Source organism: Cajanus cajan, chromosome 8, assembly GCF_000230855.2.
Source record: "Cajanus cajan strain Asha chromosome 8, NIPB_CcT2T_4, whole genome shotgun sequence".
In the NCBI taxonomy this organism is placed as follows: Eukaryota; Viridiplantae; Streptophyta; class Magnoliopsida; order Fabales; family Fabaceae; genus Cajanus; species Cajanus cajan.
The window spans coordinates 55668345-55685862 of NC_138524.1; the positions used below are offsets into that span (position 1 = coordinate 55668345).

General features: G+C 32.2%; 1 protein-coding gene and 1 pseudogene across 1 annotated transcript; both read left to right on the top strand.

The window, feature by feature from the left end:
• Positions 1–351: 351 nt before the first annotated feature.
• On the top strand, positions 352–1726 carry LOC145950571 (uncharacterized; annotated as a pseudogene).
• Positions 1727–9264: 7538 nt separating this feature from the next.
• LOC109798627 (cellulose synthase A catalytic subunit 3 [UDP-forming]) lies at positions 9265–17226 on the top strand. Its single transcript, XM_020358958.3, has 15 exons — positions 9265–9669; positions 10084–10254; positions 10383–10578; positions 11304–11527; positions 11620–11734; positions 11865–12042; positions 12346–12612; positions 12727–13072; positions 13193–13330; positions 13640–13765; positions 13861–14073; positions 14175–14439; positions 14794–14996; positions 15291–15641; positions 16412–17226. The coding sequence occupies exons 2-15, from the start codon at positions 10231–10233 to the stop codon at positions 16994–16996; spliced, it is 3231 nt and encodes a 1076-aa protein (XP_020214547.1). The 5' UTR covers positions 9265–9669; positions 10084–10230; the 3' UTR covers positions 16997–17226.
• The last annotated feature ends 292 nt before the right edge of the window (positions 17227–17518 follow it).

Here is a 17518-nt window from a genome sequence, read left to right on the forward strand (position 1 = left end):
GGAAATACAAAAGAAAATAAATTCTAAGTCCTAAACACCCCCAAAATACAAGGGTAAAATTGGAAATACAAGAAAATAAATTCTATGACTAAAATACCCCAAAATACAAGGGTAAAATAGAAAATAAAATAAATGCTAAAAAAAAACTTAGGAGCTAAGGTCCAAAAATGGCCTCACTATCCCATTCCTCTTGCCTCCTTTAGTATATCACCTCTTGGTCTTCTCGGCCTTAGTGTTATTCCATCAGTTGCTGCGACAACAAGTTTCATTAATATGTTATTAAAGGATTTAAATGACCTTTTGATTCAACATGGAAAACAAATCACAGATTATGATTTGCCAACAATAAAAATGGAGAATACTCATAGTTCTTTGATGCCAAGGGTTATACAAGAGGAGTTATCCATCCAGGTAGATAATGAAGATGTAGAATCTGTTAAATAATGATCAATTAATTGCATTCAATGCCATTATAGATGTTATCAACAATAAACAAAGTCAAGTTTTCTTTGTGGATGGACCAAGAGGAACAGGTAAAACATTCCTTTATTGCACTTTAATTGAAAAAGTGAGAAGCAAGGGACAAATTGTTTTAGCAACTGCCTCATCTGGTATAGCTGCAACACTATTACCTGGTGGTCGAACTGCACATTCTAGATTTAAGATACCAATCAATGTAGAGGCAGATTCATTTTGTTCTATAAGTAAACAGTCTGATCTTGCGAAACTAATTAGAGAAACCACAACAATCATTTGGAATGAAGCACCTAAATAGATATGCTTTGGAAGCATTAAACAGATCATTAAAGGATATTCTAGATTGTAATGCTCCATTTGGTGTAAAATTATGATATTGGGAGGAGATTTTCGTCAGGTGCTTCTTGTTGTTCAAAAGGGTACTAAGGCACAAATGATATATGCATGTATTGTTAAGTCTCATTTATGGCCTATCACAAAGGTTTTACATTTGAGACAAAACATGCGATCATTACAAGATCCTAATTTTGCAGTATATCTAATGCGCATTGGAGATGGTACTGAACCTACCAAATGTGATGATATGGTAAAAGTACCCCATCAAATAGAAATAACATGGGAAGGGGAAAATTCAATACAAAAATTTATTCGTGACACATTTCCACAATTAGAATCTCATACATGGGATGCTTCTTATATGGTAGAAAGAGCCATACTAACACCAAAAAATGAGGATGTTCAAAAGCTTAATGACATTATCATCAACCATTTCCTAGGAGAAGAACGAGATTTGTTATCATTTGATGAGGTTGAAGGGGACACGCACAACTTATATGAACAAGAATACTTGCACTCTATTACTCTAGGTGGTTTTCCACCACATAATCTGAAGGTTAAAAAAGGTGCATCATTGATATTGTTGCGAAACATAAATCCTAAAGCTGGCTTATGTAATGGAACAAGGTTATTATGCCGTGAATTCTTTATGAATATGTTGGATGTTGAAATCCTAACAAGTAATAATGCTGGAAAGAGACCTTTTTTGCCCAGGATTAAACATAAGACAACAAAAAGTGCAGGACTTCCCTTTGTACTTATTAGGAAGCAATTTCTTGTGAAACTAAGTTTTGCAATTACAATAAATAAGTCACACGAACAAACAATACCCAATGTTGGAATTTATCTTCCGTGACATGTTTTTAGTCATGGTCAACTGTCATGTTGGAGAATTATATTTTTTATATTTTAGTCCAGTTATCGTAACATTAATGTATGAAATTGTTGAGAACAAAATAAACTTTTTCTCTTTACATGCAACAATGATAAGAAACACATTAAAAATAACACTATAAATAGAGAGAAAATCCCACAAAATTTATTTTACGTGGTTCGGCCATTTATGGTTACATTCGCAAAGATGTTCATTATCTCAAAATATATTGCATGTATGTTTCTGAAAATCCTTCCTTCATGTTTTGCAGGTCATGTTGCCCCTATTTTAATGATGTGTTTCTCTCCCTTTAGTTTATATATATATATATATATATATATATATATATATATATATTTTCAATAAATGATGCAACTATCAGAAAAAAGGACAAGGGGGTATGATTTGGGATTGTCATGTGAGATTAAGAAGGGAAAATATTGACTACACCAACATATTTGTTCATCTACTATATAATCAAGACTAGGAGAATGCTTTAAATTTAAGTTAGGTCATGCTTGTAGTTGTTGAATTGGCTTTTGAAAAGTTCTTTTTTTATACTAATTGCCACAATTATAGTTATGCATGAACTAATAAAAAGATAGATTGTAAGAGTTGTTTCCATGAGATGAAAAGTTTATTTGCTATTAAAAAAGTATGATTAAGAAAACTCAAATGTTTAGACATGTTTTGTAGACCATGTTGCCCCTGTTTTAATGTTGTGTTCCTCTTCCTTTAATTTATATTTTTTTTTTGCAATAAATAAAATATTAATGCAAACATGCAATTGTCAAAAAAAAAGGATAAGGGGGTGTAATTTGGGATTGTCACGTGAGATCAATAAGGAAAAGTATTAATTACATCAACATGTTTGTTTGTCTATTATATGAGTCAAGACTAGGAAAAGACTTTAAATTTGAGTTAAATCATGTTTGCAACAGTTAAATTGGTTTTTGAGAGGGTTTTCTTATATACCAATTGTCACAATTATCATGTTGTTGCAGCTAAAAAGCATTTTGCATGATAGGTGATAAGAAAGAAGTATAACACTAACAAAAGTTTGAAGCTAAATCTGATATTAAGAATGCAAGGTTTGAAACTAGATATGGTATTAAGAGTGCATTTGACACATTTCCTTCTCATTATCTAAAACTAGATTTTTTTAATTGAGTAATCTTCTATGTATTTTGAGATTGACTTGAAGATGCCTCCATCTAATGCATGAAGTTGCCATCTCCAATCTCAACCTTGAGAAAGATTTCATACACTATAACAACATACCTTATATTTTCCACTTGCAGTTGTATCCTAACATTGACTCCCAAGTCTTTCCTCCTCAACAAGGTTTAGAAGGGTGCATTCTGAGATACCAATAGTTGATCCAACCTTAGATCTAGCATTTTTAGTTTCAAAATCTTTTTATTATCATTTTAAACCTTGTGTAAGAATATAGTAAATATTAATAAAAATTGAAAATAAATAGAATAAGCAACATAAGGGACTCACATGTGTTTGCGTAATCTATCATCGATGAATTGACCAATATATTTGTAATCTATCATCGATGAATTGACCAATATATTTTCATATATGGGTTTGTTGAAAGATTTCATCCATATGTACAAGAAAACCAAACTCCTCTGTTTGCAAATAAAAAAATATATAAATCAAAATTTTGCATATAAAATTATGTGTTAAAAAAGACTACTAAAGTATAAACATACCATGTTAAGGACATGTTCATGTATGCTGATAGAGCCATATGTGTGCATGCACCCACCCTTTTCAAACACCTAATTTTTTTTGTGCTTGTATATACTTTGAACAATACATATGTGTATTCCAATATTCTAATATAGCTTTTCTCACTTGATCACCAATGTAGTCTAATTTCCTATTGTTCTTTCAAACTTCCATAACATCTCAAAAAGTTTATGAGAAACTTTTGCATTAATATTTTTTTTATTATTTTACTTTCGTGTTTTATTCTTCATTTCACTTGCCTCTATTATAAGAATTGAATAAACAGTTAATAAGCATATAATTAATAACGAAATTAGCATTCTATACATAATAAATTAATAACCAAATCAACATTCTATACAAGTGGACTTAATAAATTGGACAACATATATATGAACAACATAATGTCCATATATATTTTAAGAAAATAGATTGGACTTAACAGATGTCATATAAAGAATAATCTTTACATACTACGCAGATATATAATAAGAAAATTCTAGAGAATTCAAGATTTGTTTGTTCATTTGATCACACTAGTACCAAAAATTGGAGTCTTCATAAACAAGTTGAGAGTTTGAAAGTTACACAAGTAAATAAAAAAATTAGCTCAATCTACATCTCCTGCCCCATTCCATTTTTGTTTTTTTGCATTTCAATTGATTCTAATCCAACCATGTAAAGATAAAGACATTTCTCCTCTACAAATGGTAGCATCCAAGTAATGTCACCAAAATTACATCATTGATCACCCAATTTCCTCTTCCTCACCAACATTATAGTTGAGAGAAAGCATTCACAATAGTCCAAACTCATAATGAATTGGGAAAATTCCAAACACTAACTCCACTTCAACAATCACTTTAAGATCTTATTTTGGTAGGATTAAATTGAAATATTGATTAGGCTATAAAACTCATTCAAATATATCTATTCCAGTTAAGCTGTGTGCACTCAAAACTAAAAATTCAGAAGAGACACCAACAAATTACCCAAGAAACAAATCAAATTATATTCAACAGTAATAGTAATAAACCTCAGTTTTGTGGCAAAAGGTTATATCAAAACAAACCATTATTCTAATCTGACAAACTGAATAGATAAATGCATATCAACAACAAAGGAAAGGGTGATAATCTTCAAAATTTGGAGGGGATTTTTTTTACTGTAAGGTATATAATATAATAAGTTCCAACCCAAGAATTTAAACTAGAAGAAAAGTATAGTATCATATTTGCAGAGATAATTAATAATGCAGTTGCATATTCTTTATGAAGAAATATTTCAAACCAGGAAATAACTAAAAAAAAACACCATTAGTTTGGAATCCTGCATAAAATAATGTGAAAAATGTTTTCTAGGATTGATCAACCCCAACAAAATCAAACATGCCATGCTTTTAGGAAGTTGCTTATGTTATACCAATTTTTTTATTTATTTATCAAAAGGGTGAGACAGTTGCCACTACAAAATGGTTTGTAATAAGAGCGTGGTGATAAAAATATGTATACCTATAGTTTTATTTTTATTAATTTTTCAATATTAATAATATATATACACATGTTTAATTAAATATAAAATAATTTAAAGTAATTTATTAATTAAAAGGATATTTAAGAGTTAAATTAAAAAATAATTTATTATACATATATATATATATATATCAAATTATATAATTGAATTTATATATTAATATTAATATATATTTAAATCTTTTATTTTAAAATATATATTTTATAATTGATGAAAATAATGTTATATATATATATATTTATATTGATTAGCATGTAAAATTATTAAACCATTTAAGAATTTCATTGGTTACTTTTTTTATTTAATTTATTATCATTATATTTTTCAAATTACCAACTGATGGAGCTACTTGGAGAGGATTGATATTCTTCCAAGCTTTCCATGCAAGGACTGAAGAACTCTTGAAGAAACCTTCACAAGAAGCTTGAATCTCCACGAAGCAAACTTCAATGGAGGAGAAGCACTTGAAGTGGTTTGGTTACTCCTAGCTTGTTGTAGAAACTTGAGGAACCAAGGCAAAGTTTGAAGAACTTTGATTGAAACCTTAGAGAGAAAATTCTCTACGATTTTTAGGGACTCTTGGGTGAGAGAAATCTGAAGTTTTATTTCTCAAAATGTTCAAAAGTGAATACAAGAGACAAGATTACAAATATATAGGGAGAGGTAGCTTAGGAAGCAAGCTAACCTTAACCATGGTTCACTAGGAACCATGGTGAGGTTAGGCTTGACCGTCCATGGTTTATAAAGCTTGTATGATAAGCTAACCTTGACCATGGTTCACTTAAGAACCATGGTAAGTTCGGCTAAACCTCTAAGGTTTAGAAACTTGGATGACAAGCTACTAAACTCGAAGAAGGTGACTTGAAATCCGGCCAAAGAAAGACAAGGAAGCTAGGCGGCCAAGAACTCAATTTGCTCACTTGATTTAATTCAAAAATATTTGATTTGGTTTAATTAGGTTCATCATATGATGATGAGACCTAGCTAAATCAAATCTATGAAAAATTAGGAGCAAAATGAGTCCAATATGTAAAATTTTGCCTAGGCTCAATCCTGACTCAATTACTAGTCACACCCTCAAGCATTGCTAAATGCTACCCCTTTTTCCCTACTGAAAAAATATAAAATGAATGTATCAACTAGGGGGGTTAAACGGAGTTAAACTCTCCAAGTAGCCTACCCTAAAATCAATATACAAATATTAGAAAAAGCAAGTAAAGTGCCTCACAAATACAAAATGCAAAAATAACCTATACAAGAGAACTATGTATAAACTATACAATATTCACAAGTAGAACTATGCCTTCTCTAGTAGTCCAAGTGAAAAATACCTTGGGCTTGAAAAGCCCACTAGTCTTCAAGAGGTCCAATTCTTTTTGTATTCTTCTAGCCATAACTCTAGTGACTGGGCACTTGACCATGGTCTATCACCAACCAATTTTTTTTTTTTGGCATTTTTGACGAATGAAATTTCAGACGAATAATTTGTAATAAATATTTAACGAAAAACTCCGTGAATAGTATTCACCAGAAATTTTAAAACACTTTTTTTTGGTTGCATGTTTGTCAGAAATATTGACTTTTTCTACGGACAAAAATGTGGCGATAAATTTTGATTATCCATTAATTATAAATTTGTTCAGAAATATCCATTAACAATTAAACTTTTTCTTCTAGTACTTGTGATTTAGGCATAAAAACTATTGCCAATAAGAAAGTATGCATATCTTATTTGTGAGTTTTTATTTTTATTTTTATAATACTATTATCATGGAAAGGAAAAAGTAAATAAAATAGAACCTTCAAGCAAAAGAAAAAGTTTAGCTAAAGAATAATAAAATAAATAATATTACTTTGATTGGTGACAATGTAAATAAAAAAATCAATATGGATCACTGCATGGTAAGAATCAATAGAAGATATATTTTGATATCAGGTTCATATAATTGTATCATCCTTTAAAATGATATAAAAAATAAAATAAGTTTAAAATACTTTTTGATAAATAAACAATAATTTATTATTGATTAGAAGAATATTAACTAAAATCCTTGTGCATCGCACGTTAGATTTTCTTTCTTTTATATTTCTTCTAACTTTCTTGCTCTATAATAAATGGTTAAGAGTATAATATGATAAAAGAAACTATATTTAATGTTTTATTAATATTCTAAAATTATGATTTATTTTGACAATTGTAAAATAACAATTAAGATGTGATTTTTTTACATTAAAACATCAAATAAAACTAAACAGAGGAAACACATCAAATTATTTGTGGAACTTAGATCTTCAACAATACCTATATAGGTGTTGGTATCATTAATTTTGACAATTTAATCAAAGACAATTAGTCTATGTTTTGACGTAATTATGACACTAATTTTGATGTTATTAATTTTGACAATTCATAAAAAACAAATATATGGAGAATTTAAAAACGAGTTTGGTACAATTTATAATTTTCCCTTCTAGATGACTATATTTTAAATAATGGAACAATGGTGTTTTGAAATTGTAATTATCTTGTGAGGGGTGTACAAAATGTTTTTTTTTTGTACGTAAAGGAAAAATAAACTACAAATAAAACCAAACTAGGAGGTACAACATGTTTTTACCAAGTAAAGGTAAATGATCTTAAAGTTTTAAATTTAACTTATGAGTAAGGTATTCTCGTAAAATACTTCGATATTGAAATTTAGTAAAAATATAAAGTGTGTATAGTGTATACCAAATAATTAAGAATGATTAATATTGAAATAATTTTAATATTTTAAAAATATATTCAATTTAATATGACACATCAAGATTCAAAATTTAAATCAAATTTACATTAAAAATTAAATTCGAAAAATAACAGTTAACTTGAGAGGTTGTAAGGAAACATTTAACTTGAAAAGAGTAAAAGCTATAAATAAAAATAAAATTCTTAAATATGAGAAAATACATTTATGAAGAAAATAGTTCTTATTTAAAATGTTAAACTAAAATTTATAATATTTTTTCTTGGTAATGAGAATCGAAATAAAATCTCATGCTTCTATTATTATAACTCCTTCTCTCAACTAAAATTTATAATATAAAAATAAATAAATAAATTTATCTGTCTTACTTTGATAATCAGATATCAGATAATTTTTTCTCATTCAAAATACGTGGTGATTAAATAAGGTTAATATCACTTCATATCATGAATTAAAATTCTCTTGCTTGTTAAAAGTATTTAATTTTGTCGGTAATTGATTAAAGTATTTAATTTAATTTTGATAATAGGTTTCATTGTATTTTTTCCATATATTTTTATAGTTTCATTAATCAATTAATAAATTAGCAAGGATAATATCACCTCATATCATTAATTACAATACCTTTGCATGTTAAAAGTCTTTTAATTGATTTAAAGTATTTGACTTAATTTTAATAACAGATTTTCATTGTATTTTCTTTTTTTCTTTTAATACTTTCATCAATCAATTACTAAAGTAGCGTAAAAGGAAAGAATTAAAAGTTACATAAATATAAGAGGAGCCATTTCTACTAAAATGATGGGTCCAAACTCCAAACCCATAAAGTATTCTTATTTTATTTTTGGAAGAGTTCTCTTTACGCTTAACGTAGATAACGGTTCCATTGACGTTACTGTAGTAGAAAACCAAAGTACACTTCATTTGGAAACTTCAACACTTCACATCTCATAACTGTTGTTTAGAAGAAAAATAGAATAAACTTAATAAAAAATTAGTTTTTTTACTTTTAAAAATATTTTTTCATTTTTAGTTTAATTTTATGTATAATATGATTTACATTAACAATTAATTCAAAATTATTATTGATATATTTTCATTTCAGTGTCTGTACACATATTTTTTTTTTTATTTATCATCCACTCCAATAAAAAATAAATGCATCAACATAGATGTTCCTTTTTATTTTATTTTTATTTTATAAAATTAAAAAATATAATTTATTTTCATCAACCAATATTAAAAATTATATGTTTTCCATTTTATTCTTTGTCATCTTCTAAACTGTAACGTTAACATTTTCCAACCTCAAACCTTGTCAGTTCCCCATCTAGACTCTGAGAACATGTGCTTTTAAACCAGTTACTTTATTATATTATTATTAATATTTAAATTAAATTGTTTCTGCTCTGTACCCATTATACTTTATTATTCTTAAACTTTAGGACTATATATTATATTTTATTTCATGAAATATTTATCTACGAACATATAGATTTTTTGAGAATGGATGTTGGGATAAATGTTTGTGTGTCTATGGTTTGAGGATACAGGTGTCGGTGGTAGTGTACTAGTTGTAGTAGTGGCTTTGTCCTTTTTTTCGTCTTCTTAAAGCCTTTCCTTTTCTGTCTATTCATTTACAGCTATACACATAGCCATAATCACACACACAAACAAAGTCTTCAACCTTTCTGGCTCTCTCCTTAGAGAGAGTTCTCCATTGTTTTCATCTCCTTTTCATTGTTTCACTCAATTCTTCATCTGTGTCTCTTTCTATTTATCATATCATTTCTTCTTGTGAATTTGCTGAAGTGGGGTGTCTTCTTTTGTCACTTGGGACCTATCAAGTTGGGAGATTTTGCTTGATTTCGTTTCATTGCCTGAAAATTCATCTGGGGTTTTCAGATTCTACGTGATCTATTTATTTTCAGCGGAAACTGTGGAAAAAATTGTTCTTTTTAGGTGAGTTTCGTGTGCATATGCGGTTATATTGCATGGCCTTTGTTTTTCAACTAGATAGTGGATATCTGTTCACTTTTGATCATGCGAGAATCTCAAAGAGATATGTCTTGTTTTTTGTTTTTGTTTTTGTTTTTTTTATTGTCTGTGATGGGAAAAGTGCTTTGTTTTCTCAGCCATGTACATAAAGGAGATTTCATAGTTTAGAATCTGACCCCTTTTCATTTTTCACCTAACCTTTTCTCATCAACCAAACAGAATTTGAAATAAAAAAAAATTCCCCTCTTTGCAATTTTTGTGATTATAGCTTCAATATGAGATCAAAAGTTCTATTTTTCCCATTATGTTAACTGTTGAGAATGCTTGTTAATTGCTAGATTTTTTTTTCCTTTTATAATAGCTTTTCAATTTCTACAGGTAAAAAAATAAGGGAGCTGTTTGAGTAGAGCGGAATCTTCCAAGTTGATCTTCTCTTCTATCAGAAAGTGTGGAAAGAAATGAGTGTGGTTTGAATTACTCTTTGGGCCCTTATTGACATTTGAGAAAAGTTAAGTAGAGGGCACTATGGAGTCAGAAGGGGAAGCTGGGGTGAGTATATATAATGTATATAACAAGTTTCCATTTGATTTCCCCAAATGTTTTGTGATGCTGTTGGGGTGAAATGGTTGTTGGTTGATGCTTGATGATGTTTTTTTAATGCCATTTCCATTGTTCAGGCAAAGCCAGTGACAGCATTGGGTGCCCAAGTGTGCCAGATATGTGGTGATGGTGTTGGGAAGACAGTGGATGGTGAACCGTTCATTGCGTGCGATGTGTGTGCTTTCCCTGTATGCAGGCCTTGCTATGAGTATGAAAGGAAGGATGGGAATCAGTCTTGCCCCCAGTGCAAAACCCGTTACAAGAGGCACAAAGGTAAATGAAGCTAATGGACCACTTCCCATGGAACCAAACGACAGAGATATCTTTTGCTTAAAAATTATTTGGGGTCTGTTTGGGTGAATTTATTCAGAAGCACTTCTAGAAGAGCAAAATAAGAAGTAAAAATGAAACAAATTTTCTTGACAAGCTAAAATTAGCTTATGCATGAGCTATTTTGCAGAAGTTATCTCTAAAATCTTATTGTTAACTTGTGCATAAACTTGTTTTAGCTTATGGAGAAACTTATTTTGATTTTTCTTTCCATTTTTCTGTCCTAGAAGTGCTTTTGAAGAAGTTTATCTATAGGCCCTTACACAATGAACTACTAAAATGGAACTTTTATACTATAGGCAAACCCTCTTGATTAGTCTATACTCTAAACAAAGCTTGTCGCCTTAGTGCACTTTAGGAGTTAACAAGTGAGATAGTGTTGGGAGTGGATAGATAGATTATAGAAGATTATATTTATACATTGTCAACTTTTCCAAATGTTTTATCTGTGATGGGGACAATACCCTTGCCATGTAAGTACTTTGGCTTTAATTATCTTTGTGACTGATGATTAGATTGATAATTTTGTTTCCTCTTCCTTTTGTTTTTGTCATTAGCATTTTATAGTTGCAAGATATATGATATTCTTACTACTTATTTTTCATGATTTTCCATCTTTTTTGTTTTACTTTATGTGGTGATCAAACTACTTGTTCAAATGATTGCAGGAAGTCCTGCAACTCTCGGAGATATGGAAGAGGATGCTGCTGCTGCTACTGATGGTGCCAGTGACTTCAATTATGATTCAGAAAATCAAAACCAAAAGCAGAAGATTTCAGAGCGCATGTTGAGCTGGCAATTGACATATGCGCAAGGAGAGGAGGTCAGCGCTCCAAATTATGATAAGGAAGTTTCTCACAACCACATTCCTCTTCTGACAAGTGGACAAGAGGTCATTCAGTTAGCTTCCTGCATGATAGTCTTCTCCACATTTCGCATTCAATTTCAGGTCTCTGAATGAAATTTGGTATATCTTTAATTCAGGTATCTGGTGAGTTGTCTGCAGCCTCCCCAGAAAGGCTCTCAATGGCATCTCCTGCAGTTGGTGGCGGAAAGCGTGTCCATAATCTTCCGTATTCATCTGATGTTAATCAATCTCGTACCTCTCTGCCCCTTCTAACTATGCACATTCTCATCTATTATGATTTATTACAATTTATGATATATACTTTTCAATGTCTAGCTATCTTATTGGGATTTGTTTCTGAGTTGGTTTTATTCTTGCGCAGCAAATATTAGGGTTGGTGATCCAGGATTGGGCAATGTTGCATGGAAAGAAAGAGTTGATGGTTGGAAGATGAAGCAGGACAAGAATGTTGTTCCAATGAGCACAGGCCAGGCTGCTTCTGAAAGAGGAGCTGGAGATATTGATGCCAGTACTGATGTGCTTGTCGATGATTCCTTGTTGTGAGTATTTAGGGTTTATCTATTTGTAACATTCATTGATGCTTTAATAGTATTGTAAGCCTGTACTCGTTTTTCTGTCTGTAACTCAGTATTAAGGGCATGTTTTTAATCTCATGTATGATTTATACCATATTAACTGTTGTTCTGCCCTTCAGTAGTTAACAATATATATGGTAATAATACTGCTTCCACATGAAGGTTTGGAAGTTAACACTTCTGGAAAATATTATTTATAGTTTTCTTTGAATAAGTGAAATATTTTGAACAAGTCTTGTGTGTGAATTCAGTTTTCTTTTTATGCAGGAATGATGAAGCTCGACAGCCTCTTTCCAGGAAGGTTTCTATTCCATCATCTAGGATAAATCCGTATCGTATGGTCATTATGCTGCGGCTGGTTATCCTTTGCATTTTCTTGCATTATCGGATAACGAATCCAGTGCCCAATGCATATGCATTGTGGTTGGTATCAGTTATATGTGAGATTTGGTTTGCCATATCCTGGATATTGGATCAATTCCCTAAGTGGCTTCCTGTAAACCGTGAAACATACCTCGACAGGCTTGCACTGAGGTAGGGCCTTTCTGAACTTCACCCTTCTTCTGTACAAGGAAATTGTGACTTATGGCTTGTAGTTTTTCTTTTCCATCTGATATTCTTTTGATGCCAAATTCATGTGAGTTGCAGGTATGATCGAGAAGGAGAACCGTCACAACTAGCTGCTGTTGACATTTTTGTCAGTACTGTTGATCCATTAAAGGAGCCCCCACTTGTGACTGCCAATACTGTACTATCTATTCTTGCAGTTGACTACCCAGTGGATAAGGTCTCTTGCTATGTGTCTGATGATGGTGCTGCTATGTTGACATTTGAAGCCCTTGCCGAGACATCGGAATTTGCAAGGAAATGGGTTCCTTTTAGCAAGAAGTATAGCATTGAACCCCGTGCTCCTGAGTGGTACTTTACACAAAAGATTGACTACTTGAAAGACAAGGTTCATCCATCATTTGTCAAGGATCGTAGAGCAATGAAGGTAAGAAATTGATTTACAAATGAATTATTCTGCTAGCTGGGCATGCATTTGCTCTACTTGGATGAGCTTGGGATTTCATAAGGGTATCTTTTTAATTTTACTCCCCTTTTATGTTTTCAGAGAGAATATGAGGAATTTAAAGTTCGTATTAATGGACTTGTTGCAAAGGCACAGAAAATTCCTGAAGAAGGATGGGTGATGCAAGATGGTACACCATGGCCTGGAAATAACACCAGAGACCATCCAGGAATGATCCAGGTTGGTTGAATTCTCATGATGATGACATTTTGCAAACTGTTGTTCATTTATTAGCTTAGGAGTCATTTCTCAAAGTTTTTGTCTTGCTATAGAGTATGTGTTAAAATGTTTAGAATACTGAAATCATGACTGTAGCCAATTGTTTCTATATATTAGCCTTGTTGACTATATTTATGTAAATTCTGACTTACTGTTGCTAATTATGCATAAGCAAATATTTATGCTGTGATGTCATGATGGTAGAATTTGGTTGGGACGTTGCAGTAGTGTAAGCGTGTCATTCACTAAGATTACATTTTATATCTGTAGGTTTTCTTGGGCCAAAGTGGAGGACTTGACACTGAGGGTAATGAACTTCCTCGGCTAGTCTATGTTTCTCGTGAAAAGCGTCCAGGGTTCCAACATCATAAGAAAGCTGGTGCCATGAATGCACTTGTGAGTATCAGTTACAATATAAAATGTGAGAGTTACCTATCTCCACACATGTTCCCAGACATAATCATCTCACTGGTGATTTATATAACTTGCAGGTTCGAGTATCTGCAGTCCTTACTAATGGACCTTTCTTATTGAATCTTGATTGTGATCACTACATAAACAACAGCAAGGCCTTGAGGGAAGCAATGTGCTTTATGATGGATCCTAACCTTGGTAAACATGTTTGCTATGTTCAGTTTCCACAGAGGTTTGATGGTATTGATAGGAATGATCGATATGCCAATCGTAATACCGTTTTCTTTGATGTAAGTATTTTATGCCAATGGTATTGATGGGAATGATCAATATGGCCATCACAATGCTTAGTGATACTTACTCTTTTGTGTTTGCGACACTTGTGGAACAGATAAACTTGAGGGGTTTGGATGGCATTCAAGGTCCTGTTTATGTGGGTACTGGATGTGTCTTCAATAGGACAGCTTTATATGGTTATGAACCTCCTCTTAAACCCAAGCATAAAAAGCCTGGGTTGTTATCATCACTCTGTGGTGGAAATCGGAAGAAGAGTTCAAAATCTAGTAAGAAAGGATCAGACAAGAAAAAATCTAGCAAGAATGTTGACCCAACTGTGCCCATTTTCAGTCTAGAGGATATAGAAGAAGGAGTGGAAGGTAGTCAGTCCTATAATTTTTTTTTAAGTTGGTTTCTGTATTCATTGCATTGATTGGTCAACCATTTAAACTATGTTTGCAACATTTAATTGTAAAGACTGATGTTTATTGTCATTTTCCATTGCGGAAGAGAACTGTAGCTTGATTTCCTGCTTCTACAGGAGCTTCAAATCTGCTTCCTATATAGTATCTGAACTTGGTTGGCCTTTTCTTGAAATTATGTTTACTTCATCAAATATGTACAACAAATTTTGTGCTTTTAAAACAACTCTTTGGGGGTATCATCTGTTTAACCACTGATTTTATTTGCTTCATGTTAATTAAACTTTTTTTTTTTTTTTGACATGTTTTCAGGTACTGGATTTGATGATGAGAAATCACTGCTTATGTCACAAATGAGCCTTGAGAAAAGGTTTGGTCAGTCTGCTGTCTTTGTTGCCTCCACGCTTATGGAGAATGGTGGTGTTCCTCAGTCTGCTACTCCAGAAACTCTTCTTAAGGAGGCTATTCATGTTATCAGCTGTGGCTATGAAGATAAAACAGAATGGGGATCTGAGGTATGGTGTCATCTTATGCTTAATATTCCTTGATTTTGACTTTTGTTTTTGTTCTCAAGTCTCATTTAGTCCTATCGATTGAGAATATTATGGCCAACAGTAATCCATTACAAATCGAACAACTTGAACTACAAACTAGGCAAATATTTCCCCTAATCTTATTTTACATGGAAGGGCCATGTGGACCCTTTTATGATTTAAGTTGGTTGTTTACCGAGTTGGTATTGGTTGACTATCTTGTCATTTATATAATTATCTTCAAAGATAATTTACTATTTGTCTTTTGTTCTGCAGATAGGATGGATTTATGGTTCTGTCACAGAAGATATTCTTACTGGATTTAAGATGCATGCCCGTGGATGGAGGTCCATATACTGCATGCCTAAGCGCCCAGCATTTAAAGGTTCTGCTCCCATCAATCTTTCTGATCGTCTAAACCAAGTGCTTCGATGGGCTTTAGGTTCTGTGGAAATTCTTTTTAGCCGACACTGTCCTATCTGGTATGGTTATGGTGGAAGGCTAAAGTGGCTTGAAAGGTTTGCATATGTGAACACCACAATCTACCCAGTCACTGCCATTCCACTTCTCATGTATTGTACTTTGCCTGCTGTCTGTCTGCTGACTAACAAGTTCATTATTCCACAGGTTTGTTATTTTTCATAAACTTAGTAAACCATTAATTGGTTGTCAATTATAATAAATCTTGAGTTAGTGTCACTCTATAAATAAAACATGATATTGTACATCGAAATGATGTTTAAATATCTAAAGGGGTTTTTTCATGGAAGAATTACGTCACAATTTAATATATGCTAGTTAACATCATTTCGACTTAGGATGATTAACTGGGTGATTAAGCACATTCATGCATGGTTAAAACATTTGACTTGATTCATTCCTTTGGTTAATTCATCCAAAATTGTAAATATATAAACCAAGATATCCTGAATTGTTATATAATCATGTTCCGCCTAGAAATTACTTTCATAACTGTTGGAAATAGGAGCTTTTAGAAAATAAGAGCACTTTTTAGTGCTGCTTCACTTTATATTTTGTATAGCTAGGTTCAATGCACCTTAGGAAATAGGAAGTGTTCATAACTCAATTAGAACTTTCTTAAATACAAGCTACAAACATTTTTGAGAATTTCTCTACGGAAAATAAAGAGTTTTTTTTACTAGAGAATTTCTTAAAAGCGCTTCTAAGTTTGCATCTAAACAAACTCTTACTCTCTTAGTAATACTAATGAATATAAATAGATCATTCAGCTGAGTGGTGAATATAATCGGGCACATTCAAAAAAAAATGTTTCTCATTTTCTCACAACCAACACGATATTGTGAATTGAAACTTCTGATGTTTGAATTGTATTGGGGTTGACATAATATTTCAACTTTTTTATACTATGCTTGCAGATCAGTAACATTGCAAGCATATGGTTCATCTCTCTCTTTCTTTCCATATTTGCTACTGGAATCCTGGAGATGAGGTGGAGTGGTGTTGGAATTGATGAGTGGTGGAGGAACGAACAGTTTTGGGTTATTGGTGGTGTCTCATCACATCTCTTTGCTGTGTTCCAAGGCCTGCTCAAAGTGCTTGCTGGAATCGACACCAACTTCACTGTTACCTCCAAGGCCTCAGATGAAGACGGAGACTTTGCAGAACTCTACATGTTCAAATGGACCACCCTTCTCATTCCCCCCACAACCCTTCTCATAATAAACTTGGTGGGGGTGGTTGCTGGCATTTCCTATGCCATCAACAGTGGTTACCAATCATGGGGTCCTCTCTTTGGTAAGCTTTTCTTTGCATTTTGGGTCATCATCCATCTGTACCCTTTCCTCAAAGGTCTCATGGGGCGCCAGAACAGAACACCAACCATTGTGGTGGTGTGGTCCATTCTGCTTGCATCTATTTTCTCTCTGTTGTGGGTTAGAATTGATCCTTTCACCACAAGGGTCACTGGTCCTGATGTTGAGGAGTGTGGAATTAACTGTTAAGAGAGCAAAGGACAAGTGTGTCGCCATTTGGGTTGTAATTAGTTATTGTTTGTAGCTGTGTTATTTTGTCATGTGTCTTAAGTTATGTGCAGTTTATAGCAGATACATAAGAAAACAAAAGTAGACTAAACTGTGTGACATTGTTTTATTTGTAATACTAACGTGCCTTCCAGTTTTCTGGAGTAGCCATGTATTATAAGCTATTGGGAGGATCGCATTTTGTATGTATACATCTCACTGAGTGTTTGTAGCTATATTGTTTCTCTTTGAAGTTATGTGCAGTTCCTAGCAGATATAAATAAGTAAACAAAGTAGAACCAAACTCTTGTGACATTGTTTTATTTGTAATATACTAAACGTGCCTTCTGTTTTCTGGATTAGCTATGTATTACAAGCTATTCGGAGGATTGCATTTTGTTTGTATAGACGTCTTTGTTTCATGTGATTAAAAACAAAGTAGAACCACTTGGTTATGGATCAGTGGACATAATATAAGAGTATCTGTGTTTAATCAGTGATTTT

Coding starts and splice junctions, on each gene's coding strand:
- LOC109798627 (XM_020358958.3), top strand. CDS start 10,231: ATGGAGTCAGAAGGGGAAGCTGGG. Junction 10,579..11,303: donor CCGTTACAAGAGGCACAAAG/GTAAATGAAGCT, acceptor AAATGATTGCAG/GAAGTCCTGCAACTCTCGGA. Junction 14,997..15,290: donor AAACAGAATGGGGATCTGAG/GTATGGTGTCAT, acceptor TTTGTTCTGCAG/ATAGGATGGATTTATGGTTC.